Genomic DNA, 21,206 nt, shown 5'->3' with positions numbered 1-21,206 from the left:
GAACACCAAGAGAATGGATCAAACCTAAATACCTGACCCCTGCAGTGAGGAGTTCTGTTATGCTGTGGGCGGCATTCTTATCGGCATGACTTATTAATATAATGCGTATATTTTATCTTTACTATAGTGGTCTCTTTCAGGGTAATAAAACCAGCATTCACAAGACTTGATTGGTCAGTTAAATGTTCTGATAAGTATTAAAATGAAATTGTAGTAATTGTTGTAATTGTTTTCTCCAACTGCTTCTGTTAATGTAAAAAGAGGCCACCTAAAAGTTACCACATAGTAGATGTATTATTTGGCTGGTGGACTATTCACAGCACTGTAAAACACGGGATATAGGGCTGGTTCCATTTACAATTATGGCATTTAGTTGACGCCTTATCCGAAGCAACTTAAAATTTTGACCGAATGCAACCCAAGCAAATCAGTGTTAAGGGCCTTGTAGCCATTATTCCACGTAGCTCTAGTGTTTTGGCCTCTGGGTATACTTTTTTCTCCCGCTGCCAAAAACATACCAGTAGGTGGTTCCCCTATTGCCCTGATTGAGTGTCTAAATAATATAAACACTGAGCAGAACCAGTTCAGCATTCAGAATGTTGATTTGTACACAAACTAGGTAGCGAACAGTTTATTACAAATGCTAACTAAACAAGCTAATGAAATAATAAAGATGCAGTCGTTATGTTAAAGCTCTTCCAGACAACATTAGTATAGTTATTATAAGATGATAAGCACAGTTCCTTCTTTATACTGAAACACGATGTAAAACATCCACATTGTTACACATACTGGGTTTGATTCCCAGGTGGAGCAGCCCGGGACCTTTCTGTGTGGAGTTTGCATGTGCTCCCCGTGTCTGCATGGGTTTCCTCCGGGAGCTCCGGTTTCCTCCCACAGTTCAAAGACATGCAAGTGAGGTGAATTGGAGATACAAAATTGTCTGTGACTGTGTTTAAGATTAAAGACTAACTAATGAATCTTGTGTAACCTGTAACTACTTGTCCTGTCATGAATTTAACCAAAGTGTGTAAAACATGACGTAAAATCCTAATAAATAAGTAAATAAATATTATACACACATCCACATGTGCAGAGTAGTTAGACACAAACAGTTTTCAGTTGTGGAATAGTGTAATAGATTTGTTAGTTATTATTTAAATAATATAAATGCATGAAAACGTTGTCCTGCTTAAGTTAATATCTATCAATGCGTCTGTAAACAGAGCTGAGGTGAGGGTGCGTTTCAAATCAGCATTTTTCCTCTGTAGATCTGTAGTTGCGCTTTCAATTGAAATGAGTTGAAATCACTACCTTTTTAACCGACAACCTTATTCAAGCAACGACTTCTTTGTCAGTATCGATGATCATTGATATCCCAATTCTAAACACTTAATGTAAATAAGAAAAAGCTTAATGCATCTTTAACATATTGCCAAAAGTATGTACACACCCCTTCTAATGACTTAGATGAATTTAGATTTTGCAGCCACACCTTTGTTGGCAGCAGGTGTGTTACAATAATTATATCAAATAAATGATGAGCTTCCAACTTTGTGGCAAAAAGTTAGGAAAGACAATTCCTCTCCCTGCGTTACTGTTGCCCTGTGCAAAAATCAAGGTCCATATAGACCGGGTTTGACAAGTTTGGTGTGGAGGGAACTCCACTGACCTATACAGTGCCCTGACCTCAAGCCAATTTAACTGTATTGTAAGGCTGGCCTTCTCATCCAACAGCAGTGCCTAACGTGGCAAATACTTTTTTGCATAAATGGGCACAAATGCCTACACAAACTCTTGTGTAAAGCCGTCCTATAAACTGGCAGCTGTATAGCTGCAAAAGAGGGGGTAACTCTGTTTAATAAAATTAAATATCGAATTTTTTAATTTGGCCATGAAGTCTGGTTACACTAATTTACACTCACTGGTTGAAGTTACACTCACAACATTTATAGATATAGTTAAGGCTAGAGACCAGGCAAACTGCATCTGTTTCAAACCCACTCAAGCACACACCTGAGCGACAGAGTTAAAACTCCATCCACACACCCATTTGAACATCTTTTTAACCTCTCACTGCAGAGGTAGGTGGAAATTCAAGTTTCTTCTGGTCTAGAGGGACATTTTAAAGCAGCCCTGCCATAAACACCCCCTCGGCTGCTTCTCTTACCGACTGGCCAAAGACATCTTGTACCTGTATGACTGGCAGCATTAGACAGCCTTGATAGCAAACATTTTGCCTATATAAAAACACATTAGATTTTGATACAGCACTGTCTTTGTGGTTTTACAGTGCCACTATTATTCAGCTTATCTGTTTCTTCATCTACAACAACTGCCATAATTATATGGTAGATAAATACCGTGTCGTGTTGCTGAGCACATGTTCGTAGGAATCACCTTTTAAAAGTCTTGTATTTGTCAGATTGTTAAAAGTGCAACCAGGAACTTCAGTACGACGGTGGTCAGCAAGAATACAAGAGCATACAGGCTTTCAGAAACTAAAGGAATGGATCTAGGGGCCTCTTCTACTTAAAAATGTACAGAACAAGCGTTAACATGTTCTTAACACCAGACCTGGCATCGGATAAGATAAAAAACATCAACATGTAAAGTGACTTCATGCCATCATGCATTGCTCATGACGTGAAGTGATGCATGTATGCAAAGTATGTGGGGTGATAAAGACTGAGTGGGCATGTGCAAAATATTTTCTGTCAGCAGCATTTGTTGACTAAATTTAACATTTCGTAATAAATGAATTTATGTCATATGTAATAAGAGCAGTATGATTCCAATGATGTAGAAAACATTGATTGGGATTGTTGGCTTTAAGACATCAAACTTGATTTCTAACATGATGCCGGGGGGGGGGGGGGGTATTAAATACACTAATGTAAACAATTACATTGTAAAAACATTAGTATGTTGTGGATGAGTCACCAAGTAAGTGCATCAATAAAATACAATAAAGTCTCAATAAAAATTGGTCGTCTGTACCTGCCAATCCTAACAAAGGAGGAATAGCCTCCCTAAAGAAAAAGCCCAGTAAAGCAGGCATCTGGTGTCAGTTCATTTAAATGAGGTGTGGTCTCTACCTTGCAGTCATAATACACGGGGGATCGCCTTGTACCGGTCAATCCCATTAAAGCTGTCGCCCCAGTGCTTGATAATAACCAGATTATTGGATGAACATGCACTACAGTAATCAGCTAAGGGGAAACCTCAGAGTTTAGTCAGAGTCAGAGAGAGTCAGAGAGGTTTTATTGTCATTTCAGCTACATACAAGTACATATTGAAACGAAACAGCGTTCCTCTAGGATCACGGTGTAACACGGTACAAAAAGTGCAAGACAATACAAAACAGTGCAAATACAACAATAATACAAAAAATCCTATAATAAATAACTACAAAAGATATTCCTAATTATCCCTAATCTAAACAAGTACTTAGAAGACAGGACTAAAGACAAGTGTTAGTACATGATGGTGAATAGATGGTACAATGGTTCATGAGGTAGTGACATGTTGTACATTAGCAGCGTAAAATTGGCAATGCAGATAAGGTGCCTAAAAAGTAAATATGGTGCAAAATACAAGTAAGGTGCAGAAATTATTGTGCATTTCCAGGAGGTGTGCAAAAATGCAAGTAACAGTCAAAAATGCAAGTAACATAGTCAAAAATGCAAGTAACAGTCAATACAGATCAGTGTGTGGCAGCAGAAAATTTCCGGAGGAAATTGTTACAGTCCTGAGTTTAGAAGTCTGATTGCTTGAGGGATAAAAGCGTCTTTGAGTATCTTGAAAAGCGCTATATAAATAAAATGTATTATTATAAAACTGTTACACAGTCTGGTTGTGTTAGTCCGGATGCTGCGGTATCGTCTCCCAGACGGGAGCAGAGTAAAAAGTCCATGTGATGGATGGGTTGGATCGTCCACAATGCTGAGAGCTTTGCGGATGCAGCGGGTGTTAAAAATGTCCGTGAGAGATGGAAGAGCGACCCCGATGATCTTTTCAGCTGTCCTCACTACTCGCTGGAGAGTCTTGCGGTCCGACGCAGTACAATTTCCGAACCAGACAGTGATGCAGCCGCTCAGGATGCTCTCGATTGTTCCTCTGTAGAACGTGGTGAGAATGGGGGGTGGCAGATGAGCTTTCCTCAGTCTTCTCAAAAAGTAGAGACGCTGCTGGGCTTTCTTGGTGATGGAACTGGTGTTAAGGGTGTTAACTGGTGTTTACATGAGCTACTCAGTAATTGGTTTATCTCAGACAAATGGTGTAGGCCACAAACCCTACCTGCTGTGTTTACAGCATTCTGTGTATACATTGGAGTTATTGAATTTACAAAATTCTGGCCTTAAGACAAGCTTTAACAGAGCAAATGTTCACATTTGGACCTTTTTGGAAAAAATAAAATATGACTGCAGGAGATCTGGTGGTAAAGAGAAGTTGTTCTCCTATACTGGAAAGTGATAGTAGTGGAAAGGAATAGAAAGCAAACTGGAACATTAATTGAGGCTTTCTTGACCAACATCAGTGCCCAGCCGCAGAAATGCTCTTGACTTAATGGGCACCAGTTTTGACAGACATACCTAAAAGTCTTATGAAAATGTTTCTCAGAGATTTGGCTGTTGTTATATGTGAAAAGATCACACAGAGGTCACTCTATTTTAATAGCATTTGTTTTTTTAAATCGGATGTTCGCAATCACTTGTTGTGGCTTCATAGCTCTTTAATAAGATTTAATGTGGCCTTTGATTGAAGCAATAAAGTTTCCTGTACTTATTTCCCATATTTATCTTTTCATGTCTCCAATTAACGGCACTATCGATGCTTTCTTGTTTAAACTAAAATGCATTTCGTACAACACTGCATGTGAATAAACTGTCAATACTTGAGTTAACATTGTGTACAGTTTTTGTATTGGCACAGCCATTATAAAAAGGTTTTGCCACGTGTCTCTTGAAGCATGTAATCTCTGGGGTTAGCAGCAATATGCGCCCAGCATTGCGGTGAACAAAGCACAAAACACTTATCATGTAAAAGCGTCCTAAGCTGATTAGATTGAAAGTCTGGTATATGCTGTAAACATAAATAAAAAAATAACAATGATTTGTGCACCTCTAATCATTGCTTGTGGCAATGCACTAAAAGTCAGTTGGGACTTAACAGAAGTGGTTAGAAATGGTTTGTAGTAGTTTTATTGTCTTCCTCATTTCCAGTACCCATTGTTCTATGATACAGTCCAGTTTTTGTTTTTATGTCTACTTTTTAACACTACTTCTCCCTATTTTAATATTTCAATCAGACCATTAGTATACAAAACAACAGTGATTAGTCGTTTTTACTAAGAGACTAAAAATCTGATTAAATAAAAGAAGGGGGGGCAATAACACTGTTGGAAGAAGTGAATACTACCATTACTCAAAATGCAGTTATATCAGAAACAGGAGGCTCTTAAGGCACTGAAAAAAAATCTCTCCATGTGTGTTTATCAGGCGCCGTGTTCGGTTTGAAAGAACAGCTGAGTTCTTGGCTGTGTGTGCCAGTGGTGACACAGAGGAGGCGAAGGCGATGCTGAACGAGGTCCGGGCAAAAAATAGCGGAGACATAATTTCAGGAGAGGACCTAGTTAACTGTGCCAATACTGATGGAATCACAGCATTGCACCAGGTGAGAAAATCTTATTACAATGACATTTGATTTCAGTGTTTTCTTAGTAAAGTGTTATATTAAAATTCCTGCCTGATTTATTTTTGTCATGCTGTATTTTGCCAGGAAAAGCCTAAATGATAGTTAAATCACATTTATTTATTTTAACAGGGTAACTTATACTGATGCGGTTTTGTATTATTTAGGCATGTATCGATGGCAGTGTAGAGGTGGTATCCTTTCTGCTGTTGCAAGGTGCTAGTGTAAATCAGGTGGACAACGAGGGCTGGACCCCACTCCACATCGCAGCTTCCTGTGGGAACCAAGAGATTGCTGAGTATGTTTTTCATATAAACTCCTGTAGAGTTTACTGTATATTACAAAATAGATTTGTTCCCTCTTTATTATATAGGTAAACAAAAAAAACCCATGTTCTTTTATATTGTTGTATATTGTTTATATTGTTCTTTTATATTGTTATTATAAACCCACATTCCTTTAAAGGTCTAAATAGTTTATCAAACCTGGCCTCCTGCTTTGTAACATTGCTTTAGTGTTATGTGTTAAATGCTTTGTAACAGCCCATCTGGTGTTGAAGGCTTATCACAGAATGATGTCCATCTGCCCTGCCACTAATAGCCGTCAGGGGCATGGAGGTGCAGATGACTGACTGTGGCTGTCTCTTTAATCAGACGGTTTCTGCATCTCATCAGCTATAATGCGATGCACCTAAGAAAGCCCCTTAAATACCAGTTTTCATTGGGCTTTTGCATGCTGCCTTATTGTTTAGCATTGCATGTTGTCCGTACCGCAGTGACACCTGCACGACCTGTATCTTTTGTTTCCACTTGCTTAGATGTCAGCCTTCTTGATTCTTTTTCGAGGAACTTAGTTGGTGTTCAGGCACCCTTAGGCCATCTTAGAGTAACCACTCTACCTCCGGCTGCATCCAGAGGTGGCATGATGGCATCCTTACGAACAGAGCCTCACAAACAAATCCACACAGGATATTGAGATCCTCTCTACTACTCCACTTATCTCAGTGGAGTTTTATTACCTCTCCACAATGGGCTTTTCATTTCTCTTATTCACTTGATTTATATTTACCCATTTATTTTTTGTAGTTTTGTTTTGTTTTATTTTTGGCCTGCTGCTTTGGTGGCAAGGCGTGTCCCATCCTCTTACAGCGAAATTGGAATCAAAATCAGAAAATGATTATATATGAAACCTCAGTATACAAACAGACCGACAGTTAAAACATTAATGACTGGCATGTTGAAGTGCTTCATTCTCCACTGTGTCTGTAGCAAGTCAGGGGATATATTTCATAATACAGTTTTTATAATAGTGGTTTTAATTTAGATAAAACTAGCCCACAGTTAATAGGCTGGCTAGCTAACTAGGACCGAACATGCAGCATTCTGGAGCCATGCAGGTTAAGGAAAAAAAGAACCAGCTGTAGGTTAAAGCAAAGTTGTGATGCTGAAATAGAGCGGTATTATGGTGTCATATTTTTACTGCTCTGTGTGTGTGTGTGTGTGTGTGTGTGTGTGTGTGTGTGTGTGTGTGTGTGTGTGTGTGTGATTTAGATACTTGCTGGAGCAGGGAGCCTCTCTAAACACAGTGAACTGTGATGGGGATGTACCGTTGGACATCGCTGAAGATGAGGCCATGGAAGCACTACTGCTGGCACTCACTTTAAAAAAGGGTGAGTCTACAAGACACACAGTCCATTTCCACTAACAATCTGCAAGTGCCTAATTTGGGACTTTTTTGTTTTTGGTCTAAAAATGCAGCTGAACTGTAAACCAAGAAGCAGGGATATCACTGGAGTGGTGTCACCCTGACATCATTATAAATTCATATTCAATGTGACTGCCCTTAAATATGAAGTGAACATTGCTTATAATGGTCAAATTTAAATGTGTAATATATCATATACTGTATATTTAAGACAACAAGGTTATGCAATATTCCACTTTGTGGAAAAAAATAATTTTACCTGAAGAAAGTCAGGATAGCTAATTAAACCCAGCCAGGCTTGGTTCAAACAGCATTTTAGAATAGAAATCCCAGTCCCCACTTCTACAGTTTTTTTCCAAAGTCTGAGAGAAGAACGCAGTAAAAGCCAGAGACGGCCATCAAAAAAGTGGAGCAGCCACTCTACCCACTGGCACAGCCAGTGTCCAGTGTGGATCCATTTGTGGGACCACTGTTGCAAGTATTACCAATAGATAATGGCTCTTGTTGTGGTTTGCTGGAGTAACAGAGCCGTAACAGTGGCTTTGTAACCTTTTCCAGACTGGTAGACTTTATATGTATTTGATTTTTTAAAAGGTGGCATCATGTGCTGCTTTTAGAGACCTACTAGTCTACAGGTTCTGTTTAGGTTATGCTTAAATTCAGAGTGTCTGGCAGTATTCATGCCTGGGTGTGGCTAGTAAAACTGAACCTAATTGTCGATTACATTTGGTTAACTGGTTGACTTAGTAGCTGAGGGTTCCACATAGGGCCAGGTAGGGCTGAACAGCATTCTTCAATAATCTTCAATAAATGAAATAATTTTGTGTTTACTTGGTGACTTGGGTCTAATGTTAAAAGTTGTTTGATTATCTGAAACATAGAGCTGACACATGCAAAAATAGAAGCTTTTGGGAAGGGGTAAATACTTTTCACAGCACTGTATATAAGTAAAATTAGCCCACATTTATTACTACAACTACTGTACGTATTCAATCAAAACCTGCAAGTATCACCTGTAAATTATTGACTGACATACACACCACATGTAAATGTATACAGTAAGCCTCCAGTGAGCACATACTGTTTCAGTAAAACTGGTGAGTGTGTTTAAGATTATGGTTGTGGTTTTGAGACTGTCTGTATTGAGATTAACATCAGATGTCACATTGCTACCATCCTTCACATTCTAAACAGGTGAGTCTCATTTATCTCACCTGGCTTTGGAGATTGGCAGAAAGCTTGGATTACAGAATGATGTCCATCTGCCCTGCCACTTATGGCCGACAGGAAGCAAGCAGGTGCAGTTGACTGTCTGTGGCTGTTTCTTTAATCAGAGGGTTTCTGTGTCTCATCAGTGGTAATGTGCTGCGAAAGCCCTTTAAATACCAGTTCTCCTTAGGCTTTAGTTTGATGCCTCATTGGTATTGCATTGAATGGTGTCCGTACCTCAGTGACATCTACACGGCCGGTATCTTTTGTTTCCACCTGCTTGGATGTTGGCCTGATCTTTTTCCAAAGAACTTAGTTGTTGTTGCGGCACCCTTAGGCTGTTTCATAGTAACCACTCTACCAACAGCTGCTTGCAGTGAGTGTGAGTGGGTTTAAGATTATGGTCGTGGTTTTGAGACCTGCAAGACTAGCTGTGATGTCTGTGTTGAGATTAACATCAGATGTCATATGGCTAACCATCGTCCACATTCTGAACAGGTTAGTCTCATTTATCAGAGCTGGCATCTGTTTCTGTCAGCTATGAGACAATGTGAGATATTTGGGAGGTTTCTGTTTCTTGTAAAAGTGGTAACAAATGTCACAGTGAGAATTGAGTCAGGCAAAGGCAAGTGTTTTGTCAAAGCTCTTGGCTTGCACTTGGCTTATTACATTTCATAATTTTGATTTGGTCCCTTGCTGGGATGTTAATTCACTGATTGTTCTTTGGACAGCTAATCAACCATTTATTGGCAATTTGCAATCCACTTTTTGGGAGCTTCATTGTTAACATCTAGAATTGTTTATTTAATACTAAACAGTAAGTATAAAAAACTAACTACCTGCTATTCTGCGTGTACTGTATATATCCATAAGGAAAGACCTTTTTAGTGCTAGAGGTTGAAGCGAACAGAAAACTCCCACATCTGATGTGCGATGGTTCAGCTCTTTAAGCAGTGGGATGTGGGCCGTTTTTCAAAAAGTTTCACAGCAGCAACATGTTCAGTGGAAAAAAAGAGATATGAGAGGAGGAAAACAGAAAGCTGTTATTGTAGTGAATAAATCATCCCACACAGTCAGGCAGTGAATAATGGCTGTTGTGATGTTGACAGAACAGTTTAGCCCTTACAAAACAGTTCTGTGTTTGGTTTGTTATTCGTGAACTCAGTTCAACACTCCCAGTCAGTCACAAATAAATAAACTTTTAAGCACCTGTACATTTTATTTCTGTGTATAGCATTAGCACTGGAGCACAGTTTTGTCTCAGATATATACTGATAAGTCATAACGTTATGACCGCTGTCAGGTGAAGTGAATAACACTGATTATCTCTTCATCACGGCACCTGTTAGTGGGTGGGATATATTAGGCAGCAAGTGAACATTTTATCCTCAAGTTGATGTGTTAGAAGCAGGAAAAATGAGCAAGCGTAAGGATTTGAGCGAGTTTGACAAGGGCCAAATTGTGATGGCTAGATGACTGGGTCAGAGCATCTCCAAAACTGCAGCTCTTGTGGGGTGTTCCCGGTCTGCAGTGGTCACCAAGGCTCATTGATGCACGTAGGGAGCGAAAGCTGGCCCGCGTGGTCCGATCCAACAGATGAGCTACTGTAGCTCACATTGATGAAGAATGTCATAATGTTATGCTTGATCGGTGTATAGTGCAGATGAAATAATGACATTCATAGTAATCCTGTTATGCCAAATATGGTCACTTGGCCATGTAGTGTTTGCTAACAGATCATTTAAAATAGTGGGAACCAAACCATGTTCCATGTTCAACCAAAAAGTGACAATCTATTAAAACTAGTACAACACTCAGCTTTGTTTCCTCAAATGAGGCTATTACAAAGAGGTGGGGACAAAATCAGACGATTAAACATGTACTTGGGAAAAAGTGGCCAGTTAATCAGGCATTTTAATAAGTGGTAGAGAAGTTGGACAAAAAAAGCTGCTAGGGGCAATATCGGTCGATGTGGGACTTAAAATAAGGTAAAGTGTTGATGACGTATTTGGCAAGAACCTGTCTTTCTGTTTAGGAGCTTCCACTTGTGACCACAGTTCCTCTTTGCTGATAACTATTGTTCATGTTTGGAACAGGAAGTGTACACAAGATGTCATATTGGACACACCAGAATAACACACATGTATCTGATAAAAGGTGAAGCTGCCCCATATTGTGCAGCATGCCAAACACAGCTTACAATAAAACATTTAGTCCTGGAATGTATCATTTATGACCGTGAGAGACAACACATCCTAACAGCAAAGACCATGAAGGAACTATTCAACAACACAAAAGTTCCTGTCAAAAACAAAACTAAAGCAACACATATAATGGACATACACCAATGAGGCATAACATTATGACCACCATCCTAATATTGTGTTGGTCCCCCTTTTGCTGCCTAATACACAACAACCTGTGATGCACTGTGTATTCTGACACCTTTCTATCAGAACCAGCATCAACTTCTTTAGCAATTTGAGCTACAGTAGCTCGTCTGTTGGATCAAACCACACAGGCCAGCCTTCGCTCCCCATGTGCATCAATGAGCCTTGGCCCCCATGACCCTGTCGCTGGTTTACCACTGTTCCTTCCTTGGACCACTTTTGATAGATACTGTCCACTGCAGACCGGGAACACCCCACAAGAGCTGCAGTTTTGGAGATGCTCTGACCAGGTCTTCTAGCCATCACAATTTGGCCCTTATCAAACTCACTCATTTTTCCAATTTTTCCTGCTTCTGACAAATCAACTTTGAGGATAAAATGTTCACTTGCTGCCTAGTATATCCCACTCACTAACAGGTGCCGTGATGTAGAGATAATCAGTGTTATTCACTTCACCCGTCAGTGGTCATAATGTTATGTCTGGTCAGTATACATAGACAACAGACACGACTACACTAAATAAAACAGAACAGTGAATAAAATACATATCACAAGCTTTCCTGCCATGAACATGGCCCAAGGGCAGACATGGCATTAAAAAGTTAAACACTAAACTTGTTCATGTTTGACATTAGTTGTTATGACAAGACTTTCCACATCTGCAATTCAGCCACCGACTGTTGGGCCTCTTTTATTATTATCTTCTGATAAAGTTAAGATCAATCAGACTGTTCTCATGTAAATATGTTCAGGTGTGGATGTGGAGGCCGCTAAGAGGTTGGAGGAAGAACTGATCATGCGAGATGCCCGCAGTTGGCTTATAGACGGTGTGCCTGCTGATCTGTACCACCCCAGAACCGGAGCCACGCCTCTCCACGTGGCTGCTGCCAAGGGCTACATGGAGGCCATTAAGTAAGTGATACTAATGTGGCTAAGTGTAATTGCTAGTGCAGACCTGTTAGCATACTCGCATTTGGCAGCCTTTCATTATTAGCATGTTACAGCGTGTGCTACTACTGTGTGGCCTATTCAGACGTTTGGGTGGGGTATTTCCGTTATGGCCTGGCGTGGCACGTGAAAGGACAGCTCTCTGATCTCTCTAAGAATAGCTGCTGTTTGTTTCCTGTCTCATCCGAGAGACTTCCTGTTAAATGGGCCACATTGCACCATAAGTAAATCTGTCTTGCTGAACCAACATCAGTTTCCCACTGCACTGTACTGTGAGCTCAGTATGTGAGCATGGAATGTAGGCTGATCTAAGGTCAGTGTACAGCTTACATTTTACAAGTATCTTTTTGCTGTTGATCAAGCTTAATAATGATAACAATATAGATAATAACACTAATAATAACAGTTATAATAATTATCATATTATTAAACTAATAAAGTACTGATTATATTATGATTATAATATAACAATTATAATAATTATAATTATATAATTATAGTAATGATTCAATTGTATGTTTTCCCACACTTATCCTGACCAGGGTCGTGGTGAGCTCATTTTCATAGAATCACTGTGTGTGTGTTAGTAAGTGTGTACATTGACACCCTGGCTAGGGTGTGTTCCTGCCCTGTGCTAGGAGTGATGACGGACCCACAGAGACTGATGCAATGAGGCTGTTAGTAACAAAAATAATGAACTTTGGTTTCCAAGCTCACTATATGGCCAAAAGTATGTGGACATCTACGCTGGTTAAGCATCCTTTTTTAAACTATATACATTAATATGGAGTTGGTCCCCTTACAAGATTTTTGAGTGTCTCTGAGGACACGTGCACGTTTACTCAAATGAGAATCTGTCTCTCTCTCTATTAGGTTGCTTTGTCAGTGTGGACTAGATGTATCGGCTAAAGACTGGGACGGCTGGACCCCGCTCCACGCTGCAGCTCACTGGGGTCAGAGTGAGGCCTGCTGTATCCTCGCTGAGCAGCTCTGTGATATGGAGGCTCGCAGCAACGGGGTGAGACACAAAGACAAAAAAAGATAAAATTAGACCTGTGAACTGTGGAAGGGTGAGAGAGAAACAGCTGAACATTAATAGATTAGGTAACTAGGTAGATCAGACTGATTTTAAGACTGATTCTGTACTCCTGATATAAGGTTAATCTTGAACTGTTATTATATTATTCAGTTAATTCTGTGGATTATGGATACAACTTACAAATAGTTGTATTCCTTGATCTAGTTAAAGTCCAATCTTTAGTGGTGGCAGCATTTTCACATGAGATTATGATCTGCATTTCAATATAGCAAATTAATCAAACCAGTGCTATTCACATGGGATAATGAACACATAGGGTCATGATTTAGCTAGTTAGCGTGTAGCCTTGAATAGACCGTACTCATTTTAATACTCATTCATTTATTTTCAGTGAAGGCTTTTATCCTTGTCAGTGTCACACTGGGTCTGTCACCACCAGAAACACCAAAGAGAAAAGAGTGAGCAAGCACTAGACAAAGTAAAAGAATGAGCACTGTATATTCTGAGTGATAAATGAACTAAAGAATGAGCGAATAGACGCAAATGAGGCATTCACACTGTATATGAATAGATAAAGCGAGAGACTGTGAGAGACTATCATACATGTCAACCAGTAAATGAATGAGGAATCAGACATCAGAAGTAGAGACAGAGAGAAAGATTTGGTGGCAGTACAAGGAAAATTAAGGAGAAAACCATAGACCAGCAGAAGAAATATGGCTGAGACAGAAACAAGTTTTAGCTAAAAAAAAAAAAAAAAAAAAAAAAGACAGCTGTACAGAACAAGCCATAGAAATGGGCTAGCAAAGAGAAGTCAAACAGAAGCAACAGATTGTTAAACAACTAGAATTCAGCAACATTAAGATGTGGTAAGAGACTGATAGGCCTGTTGTAAAAGAGTTAAAACAATGGACAGTTTAACAAAACTTGAAATAAGGCAATCAGATAGTAGATAAAGACAGTAACGGGGGAAAGTGTATTATGAAGCACAACTGACACTAGACTTACAGGGCCAGTCAAGATCTCAAATAAGTCAATTTTTTAAAAAATGGACTGGGTGAGTAGTTGGTTAAGTGGGATATTTCAAAAGATAGATGCATTACTTAGGTGAGTTATTTAATAAATGGATGATTGGGTGGGTGTAATGACAGGGTGTGTAGATAGACTGGTAGATGTGAAATTGACTTGTTACCCACAGACCACATGATCTGATATCTACCACTCCTGTGCGCTTAGGCCAACCTCAATTGTTAGTGAGCCAGCAGCAGTGTATGTAATACAGGTTCATATAATGCCAGTATAATGAAATATGAATAAATTAAACTCAGCTGTCACTTTATTAAGCACATCATACTAATACTGGGTAGGATCCTCTTTGCCCTGAGAACAGCTTCAGTTCGTAATGTCATGAATTTTACCAAGGTGCTGCATGACAAACTATGCTTGGTATACACTTGGTATTATTGAGTCTAGTGTACAGTGTGGGGCAAACTCTGAGACCACTGAAGAAAATGCTTCATTTTTTACAAACCCCATTTCTGGATTGGGATATTTTGTAAACTTCAGTAAAACCAATAATCATAAACCAGACCTGTTAAATCTGAACATTATTTAAATAGACAATGTAAAGCAGGCAAGGAAGTTTTAAAAAGCAGCACATGGTGCTACGTTCAAAATAAATTCTGATACAGTTGCAAAACAAAGTTATTAAAAGGAAGGAAGAGGTTACAAAGCCATCGCTAAGACTCTGGGACTCTGGTGAACCACAATTATAGGCATTATCCACAAATGGAGTGGCCACCCTGCCAAAATTTTTACCAAGATCACATTGACAAATTATCCAGGAGGTCACGGAAGAACTCAGACAAACATCTAAAGGACAGTGGGCCTAAATTGCCCCACGATTCCACAATAAGAAAGACACTGGGCAAAATGGCATCCATGGGAGAGTTGCAGGGTGCAATCCACTTCAGACCAAAAAGTACACAAATGCTCATCTCCCATTTGCCAAAACATTTGGGACATTTGGGTTAATATTTTGTGAATGAAACATCTTGGAAACGTGTCCTGTTGCATCTGGAGCAAAGCTTACACCGCATTCCATCGTAAGAACATCATGCCAGCAGTCAAACATGGTGGTGGTAGTGTGATGGTCTTGAGCTGCTTTGCATCTGCAGGACCTGGACTTGTCATAATTGATTGAACCCTGAATTCTGCTCTTTATCAAGAAATCCTGATCCTGCCTGTCAGTTCATGACCTTAAGCTCATTTGGATTATGCAGCAAGACACACACAAGTCCACCTCTGATGACTCAGAGCAAATCAAATAAAGGTTTTTGAGTGTCTGAGTCAAAGTCCTGACTTGAATTCTATTCTGCTGTAGGAAATCCTAAAACACGTCTGCAAAGAAGAGTGGGCCACAGTTCCCCCACAGCGATCTAAAAGACTCATCGTTATAGGAAAAGGAAAAAGATTTTTAAAGCTGTGTTTACTCGTGTTATCTTTATCTGCTATTAAAATCGGTTAATGTGACACGCAAAAGTAGAAGAAATCATGTAAGGGGTCAATCTTTTTCACAGCACTAAATATACTGGAAGTACATGGCTAACTACATTTCTTGTCTCACTGTATTACTCAGCTGTGCTACAGTAATTTGTGTTCCACACATTGCAGTGCAAATGAACAGCAGCACAGAGGATGTGTGTAGGATGTGTTGGTGCCCTACTGTGCCAAAGAGCTCACCACATTCAATTTACACACACACACTTTGCTTTGTAAGAAATAACAACATGAGTGGGAACTGATAGAGGGTTTCTGTGCATTTAGTATTCACCCTGTTTAAAAGTTCTATTCATTAGTGACTTAATAAATTATGTGTTCTTGTCTTCATTTTTATCTTGGTACAAAGAGAACCACTTGTACCCAATTTTCTGAACATGAGGCTTGTGCTAGTGCTCACCATTTTAAAAGCTGAAAAATTACATAATAAAACGGGGGCGTTTTCTGACCTATTGCAGAGCTACAGTGAGTTTAGCACACCCATGAGAAGCAGTTTTGCAGACAAGTCTCTAGAATGTGGCTCATCATTAAATGTTGTACAGAGCATTTGATTTTATCTCATGACTGTCTCATTTACAACAATTTGTTCTTTAACCTTTTCCTATTGTAATTTCCCCACTGGCCCGGACTGAATCTTTAGCCAGCACAACCCATAGAGGGAACTCCCTACATATTTATCTATAAGCCATTGCTGCTTGCCCATACAGATCAATAATGCAAATAACGTTGTCGGTTATGTGTCTTCCCTGTAACTATTTAAAGATGGGATTTAATTTAATGGGATTCCTGTGGGCGGGCATACTATTTTTATTACATGGGTAAAGGTTATGTAAGGTTACATAAAATAGCGTGAAGGACAGTAATAACAATCCTCACAGTCTTGTGTTTGCTGAAAATAAGCTATTTCTGTGAACCAATGTGGTGTATATTAAAACAATAGCCAGCATGGAACTTACACACACATGGCCTTATTTTATAATAAGGCAGCACTGTGGCGCCACTGGTAAAGTGGCTGCAAACAGCAACATGGGTCCCAAGGACCCAGGTTTGATTACTGCTTCTAGGTACTCTGATTTGCCCCCATCTTCACAAAAAACATGCAGATGGTGAATGGGCTGATTTAAATTGCCCTCAGTAGAGAATGTGTGAATGTTTTGCCCTATGATGGCCCCTGACTAGAGTGTATTCCTTCCTTGTGCCCAACGTTTTTTAGTGGTGCCTCTCTCACCACAATAAATGAATAAAATAAATGTAAATTAGTTTACGTAACTTTTTGTGCATCTCTTTATTTCTAGTTATTAAGTGATGAGTTTGCAAATGGAGATTACTCTGATTAAATATATCATTGGAAATATCTGTAGTTTCCGATGATATGTGATGTGTCTATATTACAGTGCTCATTAATTATTACATACATTAAAAGCAAATCTTGTTGATCAATCTCTAATGGTTAATAATATTCTAATGCTAATTCTAATTCTAATTCTAATGCTAATTCCATTGTCTATTTTATTTAAACAGGTAAGCATACTTTGTTTAACTTAACTTTATAGTGCACCCTAGTTCTGGTAAAGTCGCCTTCACTGTAATCACTGTGGGTTTCACTTATGTAGGTGGAAATTAAACTAGAACCCTAAACCCTAAGTTTGGGCTAAGTTTGGGCTGTGTTTTGCAATGGGAAATTACCTGCCTGTGTCTTGCTGCACAAAGGTAAAGATGGTGGTGCTGACTGGAAACATGTTTGTGTTTTAGGGTCAGACTCCATTTGATGTGGCTGATGAAAGTGTGGAGGCCTTGCTGGAAGAGCTAGTGCAGAGACAAGCTAATGTAAGCCCACACACACGGTACATTTACATTTTCAGCATTTAGCAGACGCTTTTATACAAAGTGACTTATAGTATACAGTCTAAGAAACTGAGGGTTAAGAGCCTTGCTCAAGGGTCCAGCATTGGCAGCCTGGCAGCGGTGGGGTTTGAACCAGCGATCTTTCGATTACTCGTCCAGTTTCTTAACCACTAGGCTACAACTGCCCTTCAGTACATATTTATGCATTACTCTAAGCCAGATAAATTAAATAGCATACAGTAAAAACTATGCACAGCTAGTGTATAATTGTAGTGGTGTTGCATGGGATAACTGAATTTTGTTTTTGTTTGTTTTGTTTTTGCAGTGGAGAACTGAACAGGCTAATAAACAGAATGCACAGGCAGCGAGTAACGGCAGTGCTGTTAACAAAAGACGCAGGTAACAACGGCCTTGCCTAGCTATTTATCAGTATCTGTTTGTATTGTGTGATATATCAACACCACACTGCAGTGGTACAATTGCTGTATTGCAGTAGGAAATACCCACCCCTTTTACTTTAAAATCTACTATGGTGATGTGTATAAAATTTAATACAAATATACACAAGTAGTCTCAATAAACAGAGAAAGATTATCTACTAATACATACAAGCAGTTGTAAGTGGAATAAGTGGAATGTCCATTATTATTCAACCACCAGCCTCAGTACTTGGTGGAACATTCTTTTGCTTTGATTACCTCTAATAAGCAATTTTAGAAAGTTCTTACAAGCTTCTGACACCTCTCTTGTGGAACATTCATTCATTCTTCGAATGCAAAAGTCCAATTATCGCTAGGTTCAATTTCGCCACAGAAGGCTTAACATTCCTCCTCAAAATATCTTGGTATTTCTTTGAATTCATGATGCCAGTCAAATAGTCCCTTCACCAAAAAAACATCCCAGCATCAACACTGACCACCTCAATGCTTGATCGTGGGGATATTATTCTTTTGGAACAACAAAATGTCCTACTACTCTAAAATATTACATTATTAAATTTTTGTCCATTTTCTGCATCATTTATTTGATAAAGACTTAATTGGAGTGTTGAATATCTCAAATATTTGCAACTGAATATTTTTTTCTTATATAGCCTTTATTGTCTGTATTGTTTCAGAAGCTCAGTGTGTAGGATGAGCAGCCGAGAGAAGATAAATGTGCAGGATCAGTCGAAGGAGCGAGGAGTCTCTGGAAATCTGGAGTTGAATGATGACAGTGAGAGCAGTCCAAGTAAGGTCATTTAAGTACGGTTTTGGCACTATCTTAAAATTGTAAGCTATAATTGGATTTGCTACAGTTTCTGAAAGAAATGCAGGGGTGCCAATATTTTCAGCCATTTATGACTTAGTTGAGGGTCATGTTCTAAAACAGCACATATCTCTCTCACTCTCTCTCTCTCTCTCTCTCTGTGTGTGTGTGTGTGTGTGTGTGTGTGTGTGTGTGTGTGTGTGTGTGTGTGTGTGTGTGTGTGTGTGTGTGTGTGTGTGTGTGTGTGTGTGCGTGTGTGTGTGTGTGTTTTCTGTTTTAAAATGGTGTAGAGGCCTCCAAGTTGTCAGATCTGGATACAGAGAGCATCGCTCCCTCTACAGTCAGCCCAGCTGATAAGGTCAGATGTCACATTAACTACACTACATGTTCATGGTGAACTGGCTATCCGTACACCATGTATTTATTAAATAAATCTGTTAGATACATGTGAATTGTTGCCACTGCTATTTATATATTGTCAGATGTGTATCTCTGCAATTACTTGATCATTTGTACGTCAATGTGTATACTGTGCCTGTCTGTCTTTCCTTCAGACGTCAGAAGAAAAAAAAGCAGAGGAAAAAGAGCAGGATCGAGAGAGCCGAACTGCTCGTGTTCCTCCCACACTGCAAAGAGTTGACTCAGCCCCAGACAGCCTCGGCGGCCCATTCGGTGATGGCAAGAAGTAAGTTCATTACATACACAGCAATGAGTCTTACTACATTAGATTTTAGTCAAAACAGCCATCATCTACAGATAGATATAAAACTATAAAGAATGTGTAAAAAATGTGTAAGAATCAAGTTATTCATCTAATCATGCATCCTAAATATTTATAGATCCTAATTAGCGGTAATAAATACTAATAAACTGTACAGTGTGTATAAGAGTTGAAGCTATATGGTAGGTAAGAGTCTACTCTTATATGTATAATTAGCCCCTTTGACAGCAATTACAGCCTTGGATACATTTTACAATCCTGAGATTCTATCCCATTCTTAATGGCAGATCATTTCTAACTCTGTCAGATTGGGTGGTGTCTATGAACTGTCATGTTTAGGTCTCTCCAAAGATGAGAAAAAAAAATCTGTTCACTTTTCTATTGGATTTGCTTCACTACACATTCATTTTTTAAACCTTGACCTCTTATAGTGGCTTTTTTCTCCTTCTGCTCAGGTACCAGGCTATAGTTAGAGATGAGGAGTCGGAGACTCAGAGGAAAGCTCGTTCACGGCTTTTGCGCCAATCCCGCCGTTCAACGCAGGTAAGCACTGACACTACATGATACTTATCTTACAGCACTGTTACTCTATACACGGCTGCTTATGTTTATTTACCTTAAACTTATAATCATCAGCCCTCAAGTTGAATCAGGTTGCTTATGGTTCATTCGTATACACTGCATACACTTGTAACAAACGTGTACATGCGTCTATATGACCATAAACTTGTTGGGCACCCCATTTTAAAATCGTAAGCATTAATTTGGAGTCTGCTGTCCTTTGCAACTACACTCTTCTAAAAAAAAAGTCTTGGCTGCCCAACAACCTGTTGGTACTCATAATGGCTGTATATGAGCCCCCCTTGCTGTTTCAGAGATATTTTAACCCACATGTCTGGCCATAACAATTTGGCATTTAGTAAATTTAATATTTAAAATATTTATTCTAATCCTGACCATGACATGCACTATTGTTACAAAATAACCCTTGCTATGCACAATTTTGGTAGGGGTCATGGTGTTTTGGCATATCAGTGTGTAATGGTTGTGTGTTTTCTATAGATCTGCATAAAAATGATTAATATAACAACAAACTTGCAGCCCAGTGGACCTTACTTATTTTTTTTGTTAGGAACACTTTTAAAGTCAGTAGTTAGTCAAAATAACTAGTATTGTGATGAACTGTGTGTTGTTCTTGCTGATTGGTTTGTGTTGGGCTTTTAATTGGCAGGGTGTAACCCTAACTGACCTCAAGGAAGCAGAGAAAGCTGTTGCTAAGACCCCTGAACCTCAGTGCAGTCTGCAACCTGTGAGCCCTCAGGTGACAGTAACACCAGCAGAAAGAGGTAAGCAACTGCATTCATGGTTAGAACCTGTATCAAAATATCTTTTTAATCATGTATTTGGTTCTGTTTCTGGTTTCCAACTTTATTGCATGGTTTAAAAGAAGTGCAGCAAAAAATGTTCCTTATATACCAAATATAGTCAGAACCAGTTGTCTAACAGTCCCATTAGTTTTTCACTACAGCCACAAGGCAAATGTGACAAACGAAATAAATTAGGTATTGAGCTACCGTACGCCACCAATTGTTTTAACACATGTTGGCATTGATTCCACCGGTCTCATTGATCCAAAATGTCAGATTTTTCGTTGGATTGATATCTAATGAGCACAAAGACCACAGCATATGATTTATACCATTATTAAACTTATCAGACCATTTAGTACCCTGTGCAATGTAGATGGAAACCTTGGCATTCAAGAAGCGACCAATCCTGTCAGCATAGTAATTCATTAGTTTATTTATTCATTTTCATGTTTTATCACTGCTTTATCCTGTTAGATATT

General features: G+C 39.1%; 1 protein-coding gene across 1 annotated transcript in view; it reads left to right on the top strand.

Moving 5' to 3' along the window:
* ppp1r12c (protein phosphatase 1, regulatory subunit 12C) overlaps positions 1–21,206 on the top strand; it is a 37,940-nt gene that overhangs the window by 10,376 nt on the left and 6,358 nt on the right. Inside the window, exons 2-13 of the mRNA XM_062997817.1 lie at positions 5,502–5,676; positions 5,862–5,992; positions 7,245–7,363; positions 11,750–11,909; positions 12,819–12,963; positions 17,296–17,370; positions 17,714–17,787; positions 18,506–18,618; positions 18,927–18,994; positions 19,191–19,321; positions 19,813–19,900; positions 20,589–20,703. Coding sequence (XP_062853887.1) covers positions 5,502–5,676; positions 5,862–5,992; positions 7,245–7,363; positions 11,750–11,909; positions 12,819–12,963; positions 17,296–17,370; positions 17,714–17,787; positions 18,506–18,618; positions 18,927–18,994; positions 19,191–19,321; positions 19,813–19,900; positions 20,589–20,703 — 1,394 coding nt within the window. The remainder of the gene's footprint in view (positions 1–5,501; positions 5,677–5,861; positions 5,993–7,244; positions 7,364–11,749; positions 11,910–12,818; positions 12,964–17,295; positions 17,371–17,713; positions 17,788–18,505; positions 18,619–18,926; positions 18,995–19,190; positions 19,322–19,812; positions 19,901–20,588; positions 20,704–21,206) is intronic.

The sequence above is a fragment of the Trichomycterus rosablanca genome, chromosome 6, assembly GCF_030014385.1.
Source record: "Trichomycterus rosablanca isolate fTriRos1 chromosome 6, fTriRos1.hap1, whole genome shotgun sequence".
NCBI lineage: Eukaryota > Metazoa > Chordata > Actinopteri > Siluriformes > Trichomycteridae > Trichomycterus > Trichomycterus rosablanca.
This window is presented reverse-complemented; position numbering and strand designations above follow the sequence as displayed.